The following is a 19,787-nucleotide window of genomic DNA, read 5'->3' as shown; positions in this document are numbered from 1 at the left end:
CCTTTGTCTTTCAAATAGGGCACTGGATGAACAAACACTGGATCAGATCCTGACCCGCTACATTCACCCTACAGAGTCTGATCCTGTCAGACGTCAAAAGTAAGTTTTTTTTACTCTTGTCAATTGCATTGATTTGCGTCTTTGTTTTGTCATTTCAAGTTTCATATGAACGGACCCCCATTTCATTTTATCTCTGGGACCCCAGTCGACACTGTAAGATCATCAGTGTTAACTCTGAGAGTGTACATATGAACCCGTAAGAGTCCCATTTGTTTCCATCTGTACACTCTTGAGTTACAGACCCAAAGAGGTCCACAGTATATTTAGACCGCTGGTGGTCCTCCGAACCAACATTGAGTGATCTACATGTTGTAGTGAACACCTCCATATCCTGATGTCTTGCTGATGGACAAACATCCAACAGAACACTCTGCTTAGGAAAAGTGGGCGGGTCATCCTCCAACTCATACTTCTACCCCCTTTTTGAAACTAGCTCCTCGCCACTCGCCCTACACACTTCCACTTGCTTTGAGCATTGATATATAAATAATAGAGATGGCACTGGATGGGAGGGGAATCCTGGTGCCGTCTCCATTATTTCTATATCTATACTCAAACCGAGTGGAAGTGTGTAGGGCGAGTGGCGAGGAGCTAGTTTCAAAAAGGGCCTCAGACTCCATTTATGCCTGGACCTATAGGCCCAAGTGCACTCCAGTGAGAAACTTCCGGTAACTCCTAAGTTGTGTTGGAACCGACCACAAAGATGCCCATGATGATACTCCATGTTATACTCCCTGTGCAAATTATTTTAAATGCAAAATGGCTTAGTATTGTCACAAAAATAAGATTGAGACACAATACTAAACCGCATACATAATGTCTGTTTTAACTTCTATTCCTATACAATGCCCATACTGCCCTAGTCACTCTTATGTACAGTACTCAGTAATTATTTGCTCTAATGCCACATTCCCCCGCTCCCCGCAGCCATTCCATTTTGTTCTGTCACTGTGCCATTTTAATTTGTTTTGAATATTTGAAAAGTTAGTTTTTATGTTTTAAATGTTATGCTTTAGTTTACTGCAAGCACATACATTCTATTAGGGCAAATTAAGTGTTGAGCTTGTGATAGAAAGGCATGTCATTTTACTGTAGTATACAGTATACAATTATACTATATTTCCACTTAGGTTTGAGTACCTTTTCTAATTGATCTACCCCCAGTGTCGTCCTTAGATGATCAAGACTTATCCTTCATCAAGAATTAGAATTAATCACAAACACACATTCTCTCTCTTTCTCTCCCTCTCTATCGCGTGCGCGCACACACACACACACACACACACACACACACACACACACACACACACACACACACACACAGAGTGACATTTAGTCAAGGTAAAATTACTGTAACGGGACATATCACCATCTGTGGTTGGTACCAAACATGACCCCATCCTGATGACAATACAAATGTTTTTAGAGGTCAAATGCAGACTGGAGTTAGCTAATGAGCAATGTGTAAAGGTTAGTGCTCACATTTATCCTCTGCTTGATACTTTTTTAATGGCTTTGCACGCACTCAACAGGAGGTTGGCCTAGATAAGGGATGGAAATGCACTCGCTGTGATTGTCTCTCTTCTTTATTGTAGGCTACTCAGTAGTGCAGAGTTTAGTTGTGTTGTGTTAAAGCCATAGCTATTGACTGCGGTTGCTATTAAATTCTGGGCTACATTCGGAAAATTCAGCTTATGCGTTCCATTCTATGTTGGAAATAGCTTTGGGTCTGTTTGAGCTAAACTTGTGAATTGAACTAAAACATAAAACAACTTAACAATGTGATAATAGACCTAGAAATCAACACCAATTTAATGTGTGGTGTGGTTTAGAAACCTTTAAAGTATAAGAACAGAAAGATTTGATTGCTGTTTAGTCCATTGTTTTCCCCTGAAAAGCTCAAAGGAGCAGTTTTACTGTTGGGAACGACACGCCACTCCACAGGCAATGTTAAATCATTGGATTCTCGTGTTCTGAACACATGAGAAAAGGGAGTGGTGGAAACAAATCTGATAGAATTGCTCAGAATTATTGCTGCAGAAATCCAGATACTGTGATTCATTATTACACACACCAACACCATTTGGGCGCAATTACTTTCCGCAATCCCATTGCGTCTTTGATGGCATTAAGCTGTGCTATGCATTCCAAAGAAGATCCGCACACTGTCATGACACTGTCTTTAAGACCTTTATATCAGCACCAGTGCTGTGAATATGTAACGGATGCCACGGGGTAGAAACATTTTGGCTCGTTGCATGTCAGATTTATGAACCAGCCTCACCATACGGCTCTGTCAAAACATACTTGTAGCCATGGCTGCATTACTTTGGTTGTGATGTTGCTGGTCGTACAGCAGGTCCACAGTCTCCTGCATGCTAGGCCACTGTAATTGAGTTTGGCAGCAATGAGTGTAATGATTATGCCGCTACTGCAGACTAGCTTTAAATCAGTCTGCAAGTAAATGAGCCCTCTATGACAGGGAATGGATCCAGACACAAATATAACTTTCAGAATGGTTTAATGTCCACCAGGAATTCGTAAGGCCTCATTGCCTCTGTTCAGGCCACGCTAAAACTATCGGTTTACTATTTTTCTTATAAATTGCATAAATTGATATGTTAAAACACATTTAAGTTTTCAGGGGAGGTATGCCTAGGGAAAATGTTATTTTATTCCTCCTAGTTGCTTTACATGTCATGTGGGTTTATGCCCTTAAACCAGCAAGGTTTTGGATTTAGTCCAAACCCAACGAATGTATGTCTAAATGGAAAAGAAATTGGTTAGTGTCTTTCTTCTCTTTCAACAACTACTAGCTAAAACTGCATTATGAGTATTGTGCCCTTTCAACAGCAGCGACTTGAACATTTTAATCAAATTAAATAATTTAAAATTTTTGAAGACTGATGCTAGTGCAGACACAAATCATTGCCGGTTCCTATAGCAACACCTCACCGTTCCAACTATCAAGCCTGAGGTAGGCTATAGTCAGGTGCGTCTCAGAGGCAAAAATTGACAACGTTTCGATGTGTTGGTTACATTTTCGTCGGGTCATGCCGGTCATGACCTGACGAAGATGTAACCAATACATCGAAACGTTGTCAATTTTTACCTGCACCCTGTGAATTAAAAAGGGCTTGAACTGTCTGTGATGCTCCAGTGTCTTCCTTCCTATTTGTATTCTTACTCCATCCCAGCCAAGATACGTTAAAGGAAATGTTAAACCTACACATAACAATGACTGAGTTTTATATGTTAATAGCATTTGTTTATCATGCATTATCTTAAAAAGCACCAGTGTATATTCATTGAGCCTTAAATGACTTCAATGATAATAAAGATAAATCGTGACACCTCTGGCCTGGCCTAATGCAGAGTAGTGTCTGCTTACGTAGTCTGGACTCAAGCGGGGGGAGTTGACACTGCATGGCCTATTGGTTAGCTGTGTCCAGCAGCCTCACGCAACTGAGACGAGAGATGTGACAGCCATGAAGTCTGAGCTGTGTGTGTTGGTGCATCATTCATCTCGCCAGATGCCGGCTCCCTACCAGCTCAACAAGCTCTTTGTGAATTGACCAACTTACATAATCGTAGCTGATGACATGAACATATCTTCTCTTAGATTGTATTGGTATTCTGTCTCTGTGTGAACCGATTCATACCTGAGGCCGATTGTCCAAATGCCTTCTAAATCATTCAAGATTTTTTCAAAAATGTTCAAAAATAGCACATGTACAACCTCGTAGCACGGCACAAAGTGACACGCACAGCTTGTACGTCTGCTATTTTTGAATAGCAAAAATCAAAAATGTGCTTTCCCAGTTTTAATAGGCTGATGTGACATTCTGTTTCAGATTGAAGATGTATGTGCATGAGCCATTTGATCACGTGAAGGTCTTCATCAAAGCAGAGGGGAGAAGGGCTAATTCTGTGAGGTGAGTTCTACACTTTACTCCTCTCATATCATGTCATTTCCCATCTCCCTTTTTAGATCTCAAGTCCTGACGTTTCATATTCAAGTCGGTGTGGTGGCCTCCAATTAAAGCCATTTTGTGCTGAGAGAATAAAATAAAATAACCCGCACACCAAATGCATGTGCACAATAGAAACACTTTTGTTTAAGCAATGTTTCGGTCACAGGCATCTGCTTAAGCCTGAAGACCAACAGCAACAACTAATGCACATCCCTGTCTGTCTGTCTGTCGGCACCTCAGCACTGTAGCCTAACCAATGGACCATTTTTAGCTCAGCTTGTCTGGTTAGATATTATTATTATTTACATGGGTTAATGAAGCGTTCCCGTGCTGCTGTCTGCATTTTTAAGTGGTGCAACCACTTCTACAACCAGCTCGCAATGTCCGTGTGTTTGTTTGTGATGTACGTCAAATGAGCACGAGTGGTGTGCGCATGCGTGAAATTGGAACGACAGAAGTATGTGCGCACGCACCCGCGTGTGTGTAGTGCCGTGCATGTGCGCGTGCACCACTGGTGTGCGCACGCACCCGTGTGTGGATGTTGTTGCTACATACATAGCGTCAATGCTAGCGAGCTAAAATATAGCCATCCTTGCTCTAGAAAGCACCAATGTTTCCATCTACACCCCCGGATTATCAGCAAAAACTGATCGAAAATCGCGCTAATGGACCAAACCATGGAGAGCTCCGTAGATTAGGAGTTATTCAGCTTTTAGAGAGGGGAGTTGCACCACTTGGTTCACACAGGTGTGATTTTTTTACATTACTAAAAAGCGTCTGTCTGTTGCCATCAACCATAGCAGATCTGCAAGCCCACAATACAAGGCAGATGAACATGTTATTCTTTTTATTTTTACTATATGTCTGTTCTCTCTGCTATCATTTGAACAGGTTTTCGGTCCTAAAAAGATGGTATTTGTTCGGACCAAGCGCTGTTCATGCCGGCCCAGTTAGGGCTTTAATTTTCAGGCCTGTTGAGAATTCTACTCTGTACCCGTCGTTTGAAAAGAAAAGCCCTCCAGCATTTCATACATGGACTGTCAAGCCATGTACTACATTTTGACCTAGGTGTGTTGGATGTTATTGGACTGTCCAGCCATGTACTACATTTTGACCTAGGTGTGTTGGATGTTATTGGACTGTCCAGCCATGTACTACATTTTGACCTAGGTGTGTTGGATGTGATTGGACTGTCCAGCCATGTACTACATTTAGGTGTGTTGGATGTGATTTTGTCATTTTTGGTTGTTCATGGAAAATGACCAATCGTTTCCATTTGGTCTGTTCTGGCAAGCAAACTGTTTTGCAATCTCAAAGTACCAGAGTCCTGTCATCAGTCAGACATCCTGTATGTGTGACCATTCTGTCCAATCCTTCGGGCTTGCCACTCATGGCGGATTTATTCGGCATGTATGAAATCGACTTCATTGGTTTATGAACATGACATCACAAACTTGTAAATTCCTGTGTCACTACGCAGGGTTGAGGCATAGAGGCATGGCTGGGAGCCCTCTTTTTCACACCCACCCTGCTTCCTCTGGAGGTGATGTACGGGAATGCCATTGATCAAGTCAGCAACGCTTTTGTGCACAATCTTTCTCTTTCCTTTGCAGTGTTAGTAAAGGGGTGGGGGCTGGTGTAGCACCCATTTTACTTGGATAGTTTTGGGAGTCGTTGGACTTCATCCATTTTTACTTAGTCATGGAGTAAATCATGACCCTCAACACTCACACTGATTCCCCCCTAGGCAAACGTGAAACACCATGAAACCTTCCATCGCCTATTCATCCATCCCCTCCTAATTTCTTTCTATTACAGTTTCTTGTGAGGAAATACAGGAGAAGGAGTGTAGAAATGCAAGAGCCAGGAACACGTAGGCCATCACTTTTTCCCAAGCTTGAATTGAAACAAATTCTGGCATTAGCTTCTTGCCCTTATTCATTGACATTCACTGATCTGCCACAGTAGATGTGTCCAATCCATCCATTCCATGCAATCAATCTCTAGTTCCTATCTGTAGGATAACAGTTCTTTTGATGCCCCCTGACTCGACGTACGCACGCACGCACGCATGCATGCAGGCAGGCAGGCACGCACGTGCGCACGCACACGCACACGCACACACACACACACACACACACACACACACACACACACACACACACACACACCAAGTTAGTGATACTTAAACCTTTGGATGTTATCATGTTGAGATATATCATTTCCCTGGGTACTTTAACACGCACATTCAACCTCTCCCAGTGCACAGAAAAGAGGCACCGGTGCCCCTCCATTAGGTTACATAACCCAGGCATTGTGGAAGCCAGATAAAGCCAGGATATTGTCCACATTCTCACCCACTCAATAGTTGACCCAGCATGAGTTAATTCTTCTCCACTGGTGCTGTGCATGGTGCTAGTGTGCGTAACAGGATGCAGAGAGAGCAGATCTTTCGTTATTTGCCTGCTTGCTTTTGTCCCGACGGAAGCAACCCTGTGCTAAAGAATGTGAATACATGACGTTTTGATGCTTTGGATCTGGGAAATATTACCTTTGGCCAGGGCTGGGGATCGTCAAACGATGTGTTTTGAATTTAATGAAAAAGGTTTGCCCATGTATTATGCCTCAGCATAATGTCCTGTTTATCATTGTCTTAAGAATTATCTGCTGAGTAAGTGTTGGGCATCATGACAAGCCAATGTTCCTGGCAAAATGTACAGTATGTGAGATACAGGGAATAATGGGTAGTGGAATTTATCTTGGCTAAATGTTTCCATGTAATCAGTTCAAGACTGATGAGACAACTCCTTTCACATCACCCACAGTACGACTACCACAAGCACAAGGCTTCCCAGTGTATAATAGTTCTGTAGAATGGATGGGACTCCTCACTAACCTGGCCACTGTTTGGCAAAACCATCCTAGCACTTAGATCACTTTTGTGGAGGTGATGGGAGTGGAGCAGTTTAATGACATCACATTAATTTGGCTCTCTGAAAACATTGTGTAGAAATTTCACTACTGGCCCAAAAACAAATATTGCAATTATTTTATAGAATATTGTGAACTGATTCATGTCATCATACTTTTTGTTTTTGTCATACATTATTCAGAACTTGAAACTAAAATGACTTTAGATGTCACTGTGCAGGATTTACTGATACTGTCTTGTACAGTATGATGGAAATATATCTTCAATATTCTAATTAAATAACTGTGTGGGACATGAATCTTTCCCTAGGGCAGCAGTGACTCAGGGGTAGAGCGGCCACTTGGGAACCGGGCTCCCCCAGAGTTAGTGTCAAAGTGTCCTTGAGCAAGATGCTGAATCCCTACAGTAATTGCTCCCGATCAGCAGGCTGGTGCCTTGCATGGTTTCCCCCCACCATCGGTGTATGAATGTGTGTGTGTTAATGGTTGAATGTAATGCACATTCTATGTAAAGTGCCTTGGATAAAGGCACTGTATAAATACATCATTTACCATTTTCATAACAATTGATTTCATGATTACATACTAATCTCATAATTCCCGAGTAGTACAGTAAATGGGCAAAAGTGTTGGACAGTGCTATTCTTTTTTGCACGACAAACTATTGTTATTAGCTTGTACTAGTAGTAGGTAAGACCAATTTTGTGAATGAATCACTTCGCTTTGTCATTATATTTACTTTAGTATCAACTTTATTTAAAGTGCAGTGATTACTTTTCAATTTGTATTCGGTTTCAGTCATTTTAAATTTTAACACTAACTGTTGTTAATGTAGTAAACTTTATGTTCTGTAATAATGTGGATGCAATGGAAAAGTCTTTAACACCAGAGGGGAAAACTTTTGCAGCCTACCCCGTGTGACTAAATGGGATGTTAATCCATCAACAACATTTAATGTGTTTGAATCTTGGTGCTGGAAGAGAAGGCGGGCAGGGTAGAAAAGGTGTTGCAAAAGGAGAAAATATGTTCTGTCAGCATTACGTGATGCATCAGGAAAGGGGTGACTGTGTTAATGAAAGAAATTGTGTAAAGCTATACTACACAGACGAGAGTTAAACAATTCCAGAGGTGTGTCTTTTTCTTTCCATAATTATACCCTTCCCCCATTATCTCCCTCCATTCCTCTTTTTTTCTCTGCTCTGTCATATCTATATGGGCTTGTATAATAGGGGCCTCTCAGCTCAGTATTCCATTTTTACGAAGTGTTTATTGTCAACATTATGCTTTTTAAGTAGGACAGAAATATGGTGTGTGGTCAAGGTGGAATTACCTCATATTAGATAGATACAGTTACATAACAGGGCCTCTAATATGACGAGAGGCCCCTTCCAAACAAGAGTCACATCCCATTGCAAGTATCCCAAGTAGGGTTCAGTGCATCACAAGTACTAGGTGGCCTCCTCCCCTTCGAATAAAGCAGGCCTTTTGGAGGAAGGGGGCCCTTCATTTCGGGCCATTATGATTAAAATTATGAAGTCATGTTTTGCTTTAAACAACAACATTTTTCATGTTTGCGGGCACGCATGCGTGCGTGCATGCATGTGTGTGTTTTAACCCTCTTAGTGGGAAACTACTTGAGCTATTTCAGTTGTTTTGGCAGATGAAGCCCCAGAGGGACATGCCTTCAGGCTACCCAGGTGTGCAACAGGGATTAGATTTTTCATTACATCAGGTTTTCTTTTTAGCAATACAAAACCGCAAATAATTTATTATGACTATCCTTTTTTTCTTTGTATATTAATATTTTTTTTGCCGTTGTCCTGACTAGTGCAACCATAGCAAGGTTACCTGGGGCCAATAGAGTACAACTCTGTAGGCCAAGTCTAAAAGGGTGAGTTTGAAAGAAAATGTACAGCTGAAAGACAATGAAAGTCATTATGGGCTTTTTGTGTTCAATATTATTTTTTGCCGGATAAATGTCTGCTGGAATTTCAAGAGCGATTATATAAAGCATCCCCTGTCATGAACTAAACTTAGCTGTGCAAACGGTCAACATCCTGACTGGAAAGTAGGCAGACCATGCATCATCAATAGGACCATTCACATTGCTGCATGTTTGTTTTTGTAATGCTTTTTATTTATTTTTTCATGTTTATTTGTTTTTTTTATTCATTCAACAGTTTGAATCCAGATGATAGCCACAGTGTTGCTCCTCTCTTCATTATGCCACAAAATACTACTTTAAATATTCACAGTAGAATCTGCTCAATCTGGAGTCACTAACTATACCAAGATCCTGCAACTTTTCTCTAAAGAACATCATGCTAGCTTTGTTTTTTGAGGGACGCTAGCCCCTCTCATATACAGCTTTTGTCCCCACACGTCTCATATTTGCCATTGACAATGAAAGGAGAAATTAGGTCAAATGTCCACTTAAATTTGTGGCAACACAGCGCCCCTCACTTCACGAAATCAGAGTGAACTAGAACAAGTGCCCCTCGGGGCACAGGTCTCCTGGTCGTTCTATAACGGGGAAATTTTAAACATAACGCGTAACAGTATATTAATAATGCTTAGTAATGTTATAAAGATGAATGCATGTTGTGCTTTCAATAAATGGCTGGCCTACATTATACATGACAGATCCGTCTTGATTACATGACTATAGAGATCATGTGTACCGATTTGCGTGAAGTTTGTGAAATCTGAAGGAGTAATATAAAAATGTGTTTTAGATAAGTCGGCCTCCCAGCGCTATAAAGAGTACATGTGAAAGATACAGGACAAAGGTTTTTCCTTGGCCTTTAGGGAGATGCATACAACGTTTTACACAGATCGGTGCAGTTGTAGATGCTGTAGAATGTACGGACGGACGGAGTGCAAAACATACTCTCCCCGTGCCTTTCGCCTGGTGGAGTCTCTCCGTTCACACACATTTCATCCGTCATTCTTTTTTATGCTTTTTTCTCCCCAGTTTAGTCATTATGCCAATTGATTCCTCCCTACATATTTTGTGTAATGTCAGTCACTGCTATCGTATCCTACCGACTCTCACCTGTCAGTGAGGAGCCCCCACCGGGAGGATGTAGAGCCTTCGTCCTGTTCCTCCTGCCCCAGCCCCTTGCAGTGACTAATATCAGCCACCCTGCCAGGCTTCCCTCCCCCGTATAGATGCTTGACAAAGTTGCATGTACCACATGCAGGTATGTAGCCTTGGAAACGGTTACTGAGCCATGTTGCCCATAGGTCAGGAGCTTATCTCCTGTTTCCGTATTACGAGGCAGCGTGATGTACAACTGCACCCCTACACGCAAGTAGGCCTACGTAGCACTGTACCCCCTACACATGATGCTAGTATGTCACACGGCTGAGTGCCATGCAGGGAGGCACTGTATATCATTTTTATAGGTCTCTTAAACCCCCAACCTTCAAAATATCAGGGGGCGGACACTAACTATCCGAATACTGTGCTGGTATCCCTCCATTCCATATCCATAACTTTTACTCTGAATAATTGCACAACATTCACGACATGAACAACCGCGTGTAAAAGGCGCTACCGTGTTTCTCAACTCATGTTCTGAATCTCTAAAACCCAATTGTCCCTGTCTCTCCAAATACTGCTTTCTCTCACATATTTGTGGTATACCCTCTCCTTAACGCTGCTAAACCTGTCTACAATCTCTTCCTCAGCCTGAATAGAAGCATTCACCGTAATAGTGCTATTTGCAGTGTGTAGCTTATTATAGACATTGTTCATAAAACAGCTGGGTAATTATAACAGCAGGACATATTGCGTAATTGCTAAACGCTACTGCAATAGTATTTTTTTTTTACCTGGCTAAATAAATTTCTCCCTCCCTTCCACTCTGGTTCTTGGTCTTGCTCCTCTGTGTATCAGAAAGAGGATCTGTCCCGCCTAAGGAAAAGAATACTTCAGGCTATGTAGGCTATGTGCAATCAGCAAGACAAGAAAAGCACATGTGAATAAGAGGAAATCCATGAAACAATATCCCAACATAAAAACAATTTCCCTGAAAACTTTCTCAGCTATGTGGGCCTAGAGAAACTGCTGGATGGCACTTACACCCACCTTCTAATGAGAGTGTAAAATCTCTCTTGGAAGAGCCACCCATCGATTTCTCTAATATACGGTAACCTTCCCCGTGTTTCTTCACTAGTCCGATCCAGAAGATCGGACAGCACAGTTTGCTGGCCACTGCTACAGAGCTGATCATTAAGTTATATCTTCCCTTCTCTGGAATCCTGCCTCAAAGCAGACCAGAGGTAGAAAACTGTCGTTCTCTGATGTCATCGCTAGGGACACGTGCATCAGTAAGCAGGAATTGGGGATGGCAATGAAGGACTGGGAAGTCTGGCGTGGTATTGTGAAATCCATGATCTCGACCCTGGTCGAAAAATGATGATGATGTGGCCCTAGGTACAGTACATTATGAACTTTTCTACAACAGCGATCTTTTTTGAGCAAAATTCACGGCTCATCGCGACTAATATTAGCCTAGCCAATTTTGCTTCCGGTTCATAGGTCGTGAATTTTGGTGTCTTCAAAATACAATATCCGGCTTGGAGACCTCGGCAGGGAAGGGACTACAGACTGAGTTAACATCTGATCTATTTACTCAACTGTGTGCTGCGCTATGTGACGTGTACTTTTTGCGTGCCGGTGTCATGCACTAGAAATAGCCAAGAAACAAGCTCACAACATTGAATCTGTTATGTTTGGCGTTTAACACCATCGTAACACTGAGTTTACATGAAGTATGAGAACCCAACGACTGCCATATCCATGGACTTTGTCTGGTCATGGGACACTCAAAGGGAAGCGACGGCACTAGTAAAATATATATCAGTGATAGCAGAGTAGACAGGAAAACAATAGGAAACCCCAGGAGAGTACGCCAGTCTTCATTGTGCTCATAGTGTTCATTCACTAGAACACTATATAGAGAACAGATGTGTGCGTGTTCCTATCCTAGCCAGCCGGCCAGCCAACCAGCAGTGCTGTAGCAGTGGCCAGAGATCTACAGTTCCATCCACACCACAGGGAGCTGCAATCTGTTTTGCCATCAAGCCCCTCCTGGGTTGTTTACAGATAGTTGTTTTAGTTTGTTTGTTTAGTCACACAAATTAAAAACAGCAAAATGAAAATGCATGCCAAATATTTGTATCTGGTTAGGGTGACCAGATCCAAACTGTTCATTTGAGGGACAGAAGTATCGTTGTGTGGGACAAGTATGTATCATAAAAAATCCTTATGTCATAATTGGTGTATTCCCATATGACAATATTGGCAAAAATTGTTTTGCCAATATTGTCATATGGGAATACACCAAACAGTATGCCCATTTTGAATACCACCATGGGCCCAAATGGACCATTACGGGTCTATAAGTCTGAGAGTAGTCAAATGGAACCAGATGTACCCGTAAGGGTTCATTTGGACTCCTGGTGGTCCCCGGTCCATTTTGTTAGTACCCTCCGAGCTAAACATTTTTCAGTGTAGATGGTGATTCCAGAGATTGAAAATACAAAACATTTTTATCAAATGGTTGTCCATGCCTTGATGCATTTCAAACTGGGAGTCCTTGAAATGAAAAGGGTTGAGCCCTGTACTCCACATGCACAGTAACTCTACTCAAACTAAGCTGTGCTGTAGCTTAGTTTTATTCTGTCCGTGTTGAGAAGTGGCTCAACTATTTCTCAGCTATGCCAGCCCACAGAGTATCTCTCTTTCTCCATGTGAATCTTTTTCCTTCATCCTTTCCTGCAGGAAATGCCAACAGATATTACTGTTGACTTTTGGGATTATGTGAGATGATCCTTTGCCCACCCCAGAGAATCTTTTTTTTTTCTATCGCTCTCTCTCTCTGGGGGGAGGAGAGTTTCTTGGAACCTGGCCCAGTTGTAAAGACCTGTAAATGTCACATTACATCCCAATGCTTTGATTGGCTTGGGTAGTGGGTGTACGCCTGGTTCTCACTGAATCTGTGCTTTTAGCAAAACAAAAGATGGATGTCACAGTCCCTGTCTCATGTGTGCTCAGCAGTCAGTGGGGGGTGGGGTTGGTGCTCCCCTCCACTGCTCCCCATACATCAGAACTGTATCATGCCTCAGATTTTGGTGATGACAGACTTTAAGCTGGATGGTCTGAGTTGGTCAAGCGTGGAGGCAAACCGTGTCCCCTAGAGTACTGTTAACTATTTAACATCATGATTTATGACCGCCACTAATGCATGACAGGACTACTCCGAGACGAGACCTAACTGATGTCATCTCAGTGTAGCAGGAAGAGGAATGATGGAGTGGTGGAGACAAAATGCTTCAAGTGTTGTTGCGTGTTTTTAAGAGATGTTATTGACTCTCGGCTGAAGTCAGTTTTCATCCCCGAGATGAAGACGCTCCGCCAAGCATGGTCTTGACTCTGCCAAGCCATGACTCTTATCTCCATCAATCCTCCAAAGAGTCCCAGCCGTCATCTCACTGCAGGCTGCTGGGAATAAAATTAGTAGAGAATGTCAACACCACGCGCCATTTTTCTCTACTAGAGCTACTGCCCACTTGCCCAGTCTCTATTACCTTTACGGCAACACAATGCACTTCCTCTGTAATTATGATTGTGTACAGCAAAATCCTTAGTGCTGCGTTTTTACACTTTAAGAGTTCAATTAATACACTGTGAGCTTGTACATCTGCTATTCCATTTTTTTAATCTTGAGTAAATGTGGAATATCTTTGAAGTGTGGGTCCGCAGTCAAATACATTGTTGTAAGGTGTTGTTGTTTCTTGTTTTTCTATGCTAGGTATCATGAGCTCGACCTTGGGAAGAGCTTAAGGGACAATCTGAGGTACAAAACGCTGATTGAATACCCGGTGCTCCACATTGTTCTCAGAGAGCATTTCTCACACTATCCATTGAAAGGAGCAGGTAACCACACTCTAGACTACCATCATAGGCAATTCTATGTTGTTGATACTCATCTATTAACTCTTGACTAACACTTACTAAAACATGTATCAAAGAAGTATTATTTGATTTATACTGTCCTATCTAGCTTATCTAAAATGGATAAGTGTAATTCATTTTATGTTTCTATTTTATTTTGCTTAACCACTTTTTTTTTTTTTTACACGATTTTTGTAACCCATTTTTCACCCCTGTGTCAATTATCTAATGTGATCCTGGGCTCTACACACCCTCCGCTAACCTAGTCTCCATATATGGGGGACATGGGGAGAGCAACGAACTTGAACTCATGCTTCCTTCATGCCTGAGTGTCCAAGTTGCTCCTTTTTCACCGGCCAGTGGGGAGTTCCCCTGGTTGGACGTAGCGCGTCGAAGGAACACGTTATTCCAACCAGTTCCTTTCCCCTCCATCAGGCGCCCCGGCTGGCCAGGGGGAGGCAGTTTAGAGACCAGGATTACTGCATGTTTTTGTGAGGGTACATTGTAGGTCCAAATGTCCAGGGATTACTCAAAAATAGCTTACATATCTGCAAAGTGTTTGCTTACATTTTTTTATTGTTTGAATATTTTTTAAATATGTTCTACTTTGCATGCCTCATCTTAAGACAATGTCGTGTAAGGCTTGTAGGTCAGCTATGTTCAACGAGCAACACTGTTGTCTGACAAACTATAAACCGGGCTTTTGCACTTTCAAGAGCTTATCTCTCGCAGGGTGGAGACATGACATGAGTCTATCCTCATTTAGCCTCAAAATGACAACCCCCACGCCATCCCACCCACCAACCCCAATTCCATAGGCATTGTATCATGTCCTGGTGTCTCTGACAGCCGCTTTAAGGCTCCCTGGTTCCTTATTTATCACTCTGACAACACACTACCCTGAAGGAAACAAGTGTGTCCTGCGTAACGTCACACACGCCAGGCCAATCTCAGCTGGAGCCAGAGCCAAAGAGAGGATCAAAGATGGCTGACATAACAAACAGTGACAGCATGAGTTGTGAAATGTCAGAAAGAAGATAGAAACTTTATTTACCCCGAGGGAAATTGCTAAAGGATGGGAAAAGCTGTGTTGCCTCTCCTTTTATTGGTCGGGCAGCCTGGCCTCATGTAGCCTCCAGTTTGAGGTGGTTATTGTCCAGAGATGTCTACCAGCCCTTGCACAGGACAACCGCCTATCACCCTGCAGCTTACAGCACTTTGTGCCAGCTCAGATCTATGCTCACAAAAGAGCCCACTGGGCCATCATTATTAAATTGCCAAAATCCGAGGGGATGAATGGCACAGAAGGTAAAATCTGTGCCTGTGTATGTGTGTTTTCAATGATAAGGCCGTAGTAGCGCACTAAGCTGCTTTGCCGTACTGTTAATCGTTGAGATATGCTGATAATTCCACATAACATGGCCTGGGGGATCTGGGCAGGAGGTGATAAAGAGTAATCGGAACCCAGTAGCTGGGCGTCCAGGGAGCCTTTGAGCTACTAGAGTAACTATAGTCTCGATGGCATAGCAACCACCAGACATGTTGCATGTGGTTGGTCACTATCTTGATTTCGATTTCAGGACTGAATGCAGCTAACTCTTTGTTCATGTCACTCACTTTGCCCAAGGAGAGCAATTCTTTGACAGTTTCCCTTGCTGCCAAAACAAATTATTTCTCGCCTGGCCAATAATAAGCTTTTGATCAGACAGCTTAAACATTTTGAGCCGCCTTTGGCAGGCTCCTGGTGTACTAACCAGGTTAGTAGTCAGAGGACAGATCTTTTGCTCTGTCCTCTGCCTATAGTAATGGAAATCAGTCTTTTTATGCTTTAATTTAATTTTTAATAGGTTTTAATAAATAAATGTACCCCAATTAAAAATTACTATATTTACTATATTACTATAGAGCTGGAGAGACTTGGAGACCCCCGTTATTGAACAAACTATTATCAATGATTACAGAATCAGATCAGAATACAGAACTATTTAACACTCATTTTAATTTACAATTTGACTTGCACCACCTTTACTTATCTCATAGGCTTCATGTGATTCATGTATTTGACACTTTGTATGTATTTTATAATTCCACAAAATAGCAAATTGACAATTAGACGCATTTACTCTTGGGAGGTAATTGGGAAGCCAAATCATAGCGCCATTGTCTATCTGTCACACAGAGACTTTTACAGAGCATGTCAGTGTTTGCCCATGCGTGTTTGCCACCCTGCTACAGTGCACACAAAAACTAGTCACACATGTTTTGAGTTTGTGAGACTGCTGCTTCTGCATAACTCCGTGGCGTGTACACTCACACTCGCCATGTACATTGTTTGTTCCAGTGGAACCTGCGTCAGCCCACAGTACTTTAATGACAAAGAGTCACGGGGCAGCCCCAGCCAGGAGGGAAGTGACCCAAGTCCCTCCATGCCAACAAGAACCTTGCACCCGTGCAGTAAGCAGTGTGATCTGTCCTGAACTTAAACCGCCAAAGGCTAAAAGAGCCAAGAGGGATGCAGAGGAAGATGAGATGGAGGATGGAGAGATCCCGGACAGTGATGATGAAGACAAGGAAGAGGTGGTAAACGATGCTGTAGATGATTCCCCCATTAAGAGTGGAGTGGCTTGTGACAATGACACGCGGCATGCTAATGTCGTTTCTGATACAAAGGGGACTAAATGTGAGTTGGCAGACAATGTCGACGATGATGCCTCTAGTAATGGCAAGCATGATGATAAGGGCCGGTCTGAGTCTGTAGATGAGCATAACAATGCTCCTGCTGGTGACAATGGAGCAGTCATAGAGTGACTGAGTGAGAGTGCTGAGGTCAGCAAAACTTCAGCACTCTGGAGGAGGAGACTGTGAAGAGAGTGGTTTGCGGGCCTGTTGGTTCATACCAGTCATCACAATGACAAAATCCAGTCAATAAATCCAATGGATAGGAATGATATTGCCACGCAGCAGATGTCTTTAATGAAATGAAATGAAGAGACAGATGTTGCTGTCAGGCAGTCAATAAATCAATCTGTTGTCCGTATACAATAGGCTTAATACAAGCTGAGAACCTTTTCAGACCCTACATAATGTCTGGGTGGTTACAGATGACAACTATATTATGCGAAGGTGTTATTGCAGTATTTTCTTTAGGTTTTGTTTAAGATTATATATCCTGTGGACACTTTCCTCAATAAAGTAACATTTTGAGAAATCCTTTTGAATATATTTTTGTCATTTAACCCTTTGATTTTGGAAATCTATCCATCCATCTAAAGGCGTTTATCCGAACGAAGTCAGGTCAGAAACAATGTCATTGGTCTGAGCTCCCATTGGTCAGACCATTACTAACACTATCCCAAATCCTGACCTAACCCTCACCTCAGAAGAACCATTACTAACGCTATCCCAAACCCTGACCTACATACAGTAACCCTCACCTCAGAAGCCACAGGTGATTTTTAACCCACAGCACGGATTAGTTGTGTCTTATGGGCAGTCCCCGTCAGGTCCCAGAGGTAGCTGCTCCAGCAGGGGATCCCAGACTTCCCTTTCCCTGACCACACAACACCGGGGCTCCACTGCAGCCATCGGGTGTCCGTCAGCATGGCGCCATCGTCAATGCAGGGAATGTCCCTTTTTAATCAATGAAGGGTGATCCACTGCCGACGGTGATCCACTGCCATTCGCCCTGGTTCATTTTTTACGCCGTCCAAACGCAAGTTACGCAAGGCACTCAGTGGAGCCCCGGCGTAAGCCAGCTCACTGGGAGATCCTGAGGCGTTCTTAGGCCAGCATGGAGATATAATCCCACCATCTGGTTCTCGGTCTGCCCTGTAGCCTCCTGCCAGCTGGTCGACGTGCCTGGAAAACCTCCCCGGGGAGGCGACCAGGAGGCATCCTTGCTAAATGCCTGAACCGTCTCAACTGGCTGATTTCTACAAAAAGGAGCAGCGGCTCTACTCCAGACTCTTGCAAATGACTGAGCTTCTTTTCACCTCATCCCTAAGGGAGATGCCAGGGTAGCTTGTATGCTCAGTCTCCTCCTTTCGGTTATATTCCATATTTAATGACCATAGGTGAGGGTAGGAATGAAGATTGACAGGTAGATCAAGAGCTTTGCCTTATGGCTCAACTCTCTTTTCATCACAACGGTGTGGTAAAGCGAATGCAATCCTGATCCCGCTGGCGAGATTCTACAGCTGTTGTCAAGCTCCATCCATCCTCCCTTCACTCGAGAACAAAGCCCTGAGATACTTGAACTCCCTCACTTGGGCTGAGGAGTGTTAATGTGCAATGGATAAATAAACAATGATTTACTGTATACTTAACACTGGGTTATACTATATATCATTCATGGTCATGTCACAAAATAAATTGAAATGCAGCTATTCAGACAACGAATAGGTTTAAGCGACAATATGGCTTATCCCTGGTTATTTCTAAAATGTGCAAACTTTTCCTCTTGTTGGCTATATATTTTAACTGAAGAGTGTGGGATAACATCTGTATCCTTCCCCACCACCCCCACTTAATGAAGCTGAAACAGTTGCTCAATTGTGTAGAGGAGAGACTATTACCAAGTCTTAGCTCATACCATACATACAGAAAATAACACATGTCTTCATAATTCCTTTGGCAGTGATTCACATTTGTTTTTTCTTGTGCTGCATTTATGGTCTTATATATCATGTAATTAACAAGCTGTACTGTCTCCAAAGTGTGGAGTTTGCTAGTCTTTCTGGCGCGTTTGAAGCGGGTCCCATATGTGGTTTTGTGTGCATATACGCTGCCTCTATGCCTTGTTGGTCTAACGTAATGTTAGTTTATTGCGGCGACAGAGAGCCAGTAATAATAACTGAAAGTGTAACTCACTGTTAGGGACTTCTCTGTGTATGTGTGTTTTTATAACCTCCGTTAACCCCTTTGGAAGTTTAACCCCTATGGATGGGCTGGCTTTGATGTCTAGTCTGTAGTGACGCATTTTTTAACCCAAGCATGGGGAGGGGTGATGATCTCACATCCCACTGTGCACCCCGCTCCCAGGGAGCACCCAGAGGCCCTAATGCTTTTGTTGTACAATTGTTTTTTCTTATCTTCGAAGAACAACCCTGATAGGCGATTATTGAATTGCAGTCCCTCAGCTAAAGTATTAAAAGCGCTGGTGTCCAGGGAGTGCTGGCGTATCTCAAATTTGTTTTCTGACAATAAATATTCAATTTCCCGCAGCTTTTTATTGTACCTTATAGTATAATTAACAAGGGAGGGCGAGTAAGTTGTTTACACACATTTTCCATAGCTAACGAGAGATTTGTCAACGGTTTGTATGTACAACAGGCTTCACCTCTCATTTCCACTCAAATCACCCCCTTGCTGAAACTTCCTGCCTGTAGGGAGGGAATTGTGGGCCAGAGACGCCCCAGGTTGCTGCCGTGTGAGGCCTCATCGTGCCAACTAGTGTGCCAGGATCCAGGGGTGGCCATTAACGTTCTACAATTGTTTACTGGCGTCAGATGACGTGACATGCTATTTCTGAAGGGAAACAAAGCAGTAAAAATAGACTAACCTCTCAAGATTGGCAGGTAGGGTTGTGGGTAAGGTGGCGGTGGTTTGTGGCTGTTTAATGGAATGGAACAGTTATATAACATTCAAGCAGACTGTCCATCCAGCATGGAGGAAAATGCTCATTAAAGCAGGGTACACTGTGCACTTTGTACCATAGTTTGAAGAAATCAGATGTCATGAATTTGATCACAGTGCATCTCTCCCTCTTGGCAAAATTCCTGTTTCTTACACATCTGTTACTTCTTTTCCCATAGCTTTGCCTGGGTTAAAATACCACCCATTTTCATTTTAGCAGCACT

The 19,787-nt window shown here is 42.7% G+C and overlaps 1 protein-coding gene across 2 annotated transcripts in view; it reads left to right on the top strand.

Annotated features, from left to right (window-relative positions):
- znhit6 (zinc finger HIT-type containing 6) overlaps positions 1 to 18,318 on the top strand; it is a 43,512-nt gene extending 25,194 nt beyond the window's left edge. Inside the window, exons 6-9 of one of the 2 annotated variants that reach the window (XM_080771165.1) lie at positions 19 to 99; positions 3,915 to 3,995; positions 13,787 to 13,911; positions 16,271 to 18,318. In XM_080771165.1, the coding sequence (XP_080627291.1) occupies positions 19 to 99; positions 3,915 to 3,995; positions 13,787 to 13,911; positions 16,271 to 16,737 (754 nt within the window). In that variant the 3' untranslated portion in view covers positions 16,738 to 18,318. The remainder of the gene's footprint in view (positions 1 to 18; positions 100 to 3,914; positions 3,996 to 13,786; positions 13,912 to 16,270) is intronic. The other variant, XM_080771164.1, reaches the window with a different exon arrangement.
- Positions 18,319 to 19,787: the final 1,469 nt, after the last annotated feature.

This window comes from Protomyctophum bolini (assembly GCF_963924005.1).
Source record: "Protomyctophum bolini genome assembly, chromosome: 8".
In the NCBI taxonomy this organism is placed as follows: Eukaryota; Metazoa; Chordata; class Actinopteri; order Myctophiformes; family Myctophidae; genus Protomyctophum; species Protomyctophum bolini.
Note: the sequence above shows the minus strand (reverse complement) of the source record. Positions and strands in the feature narration are given on the sequence as shown.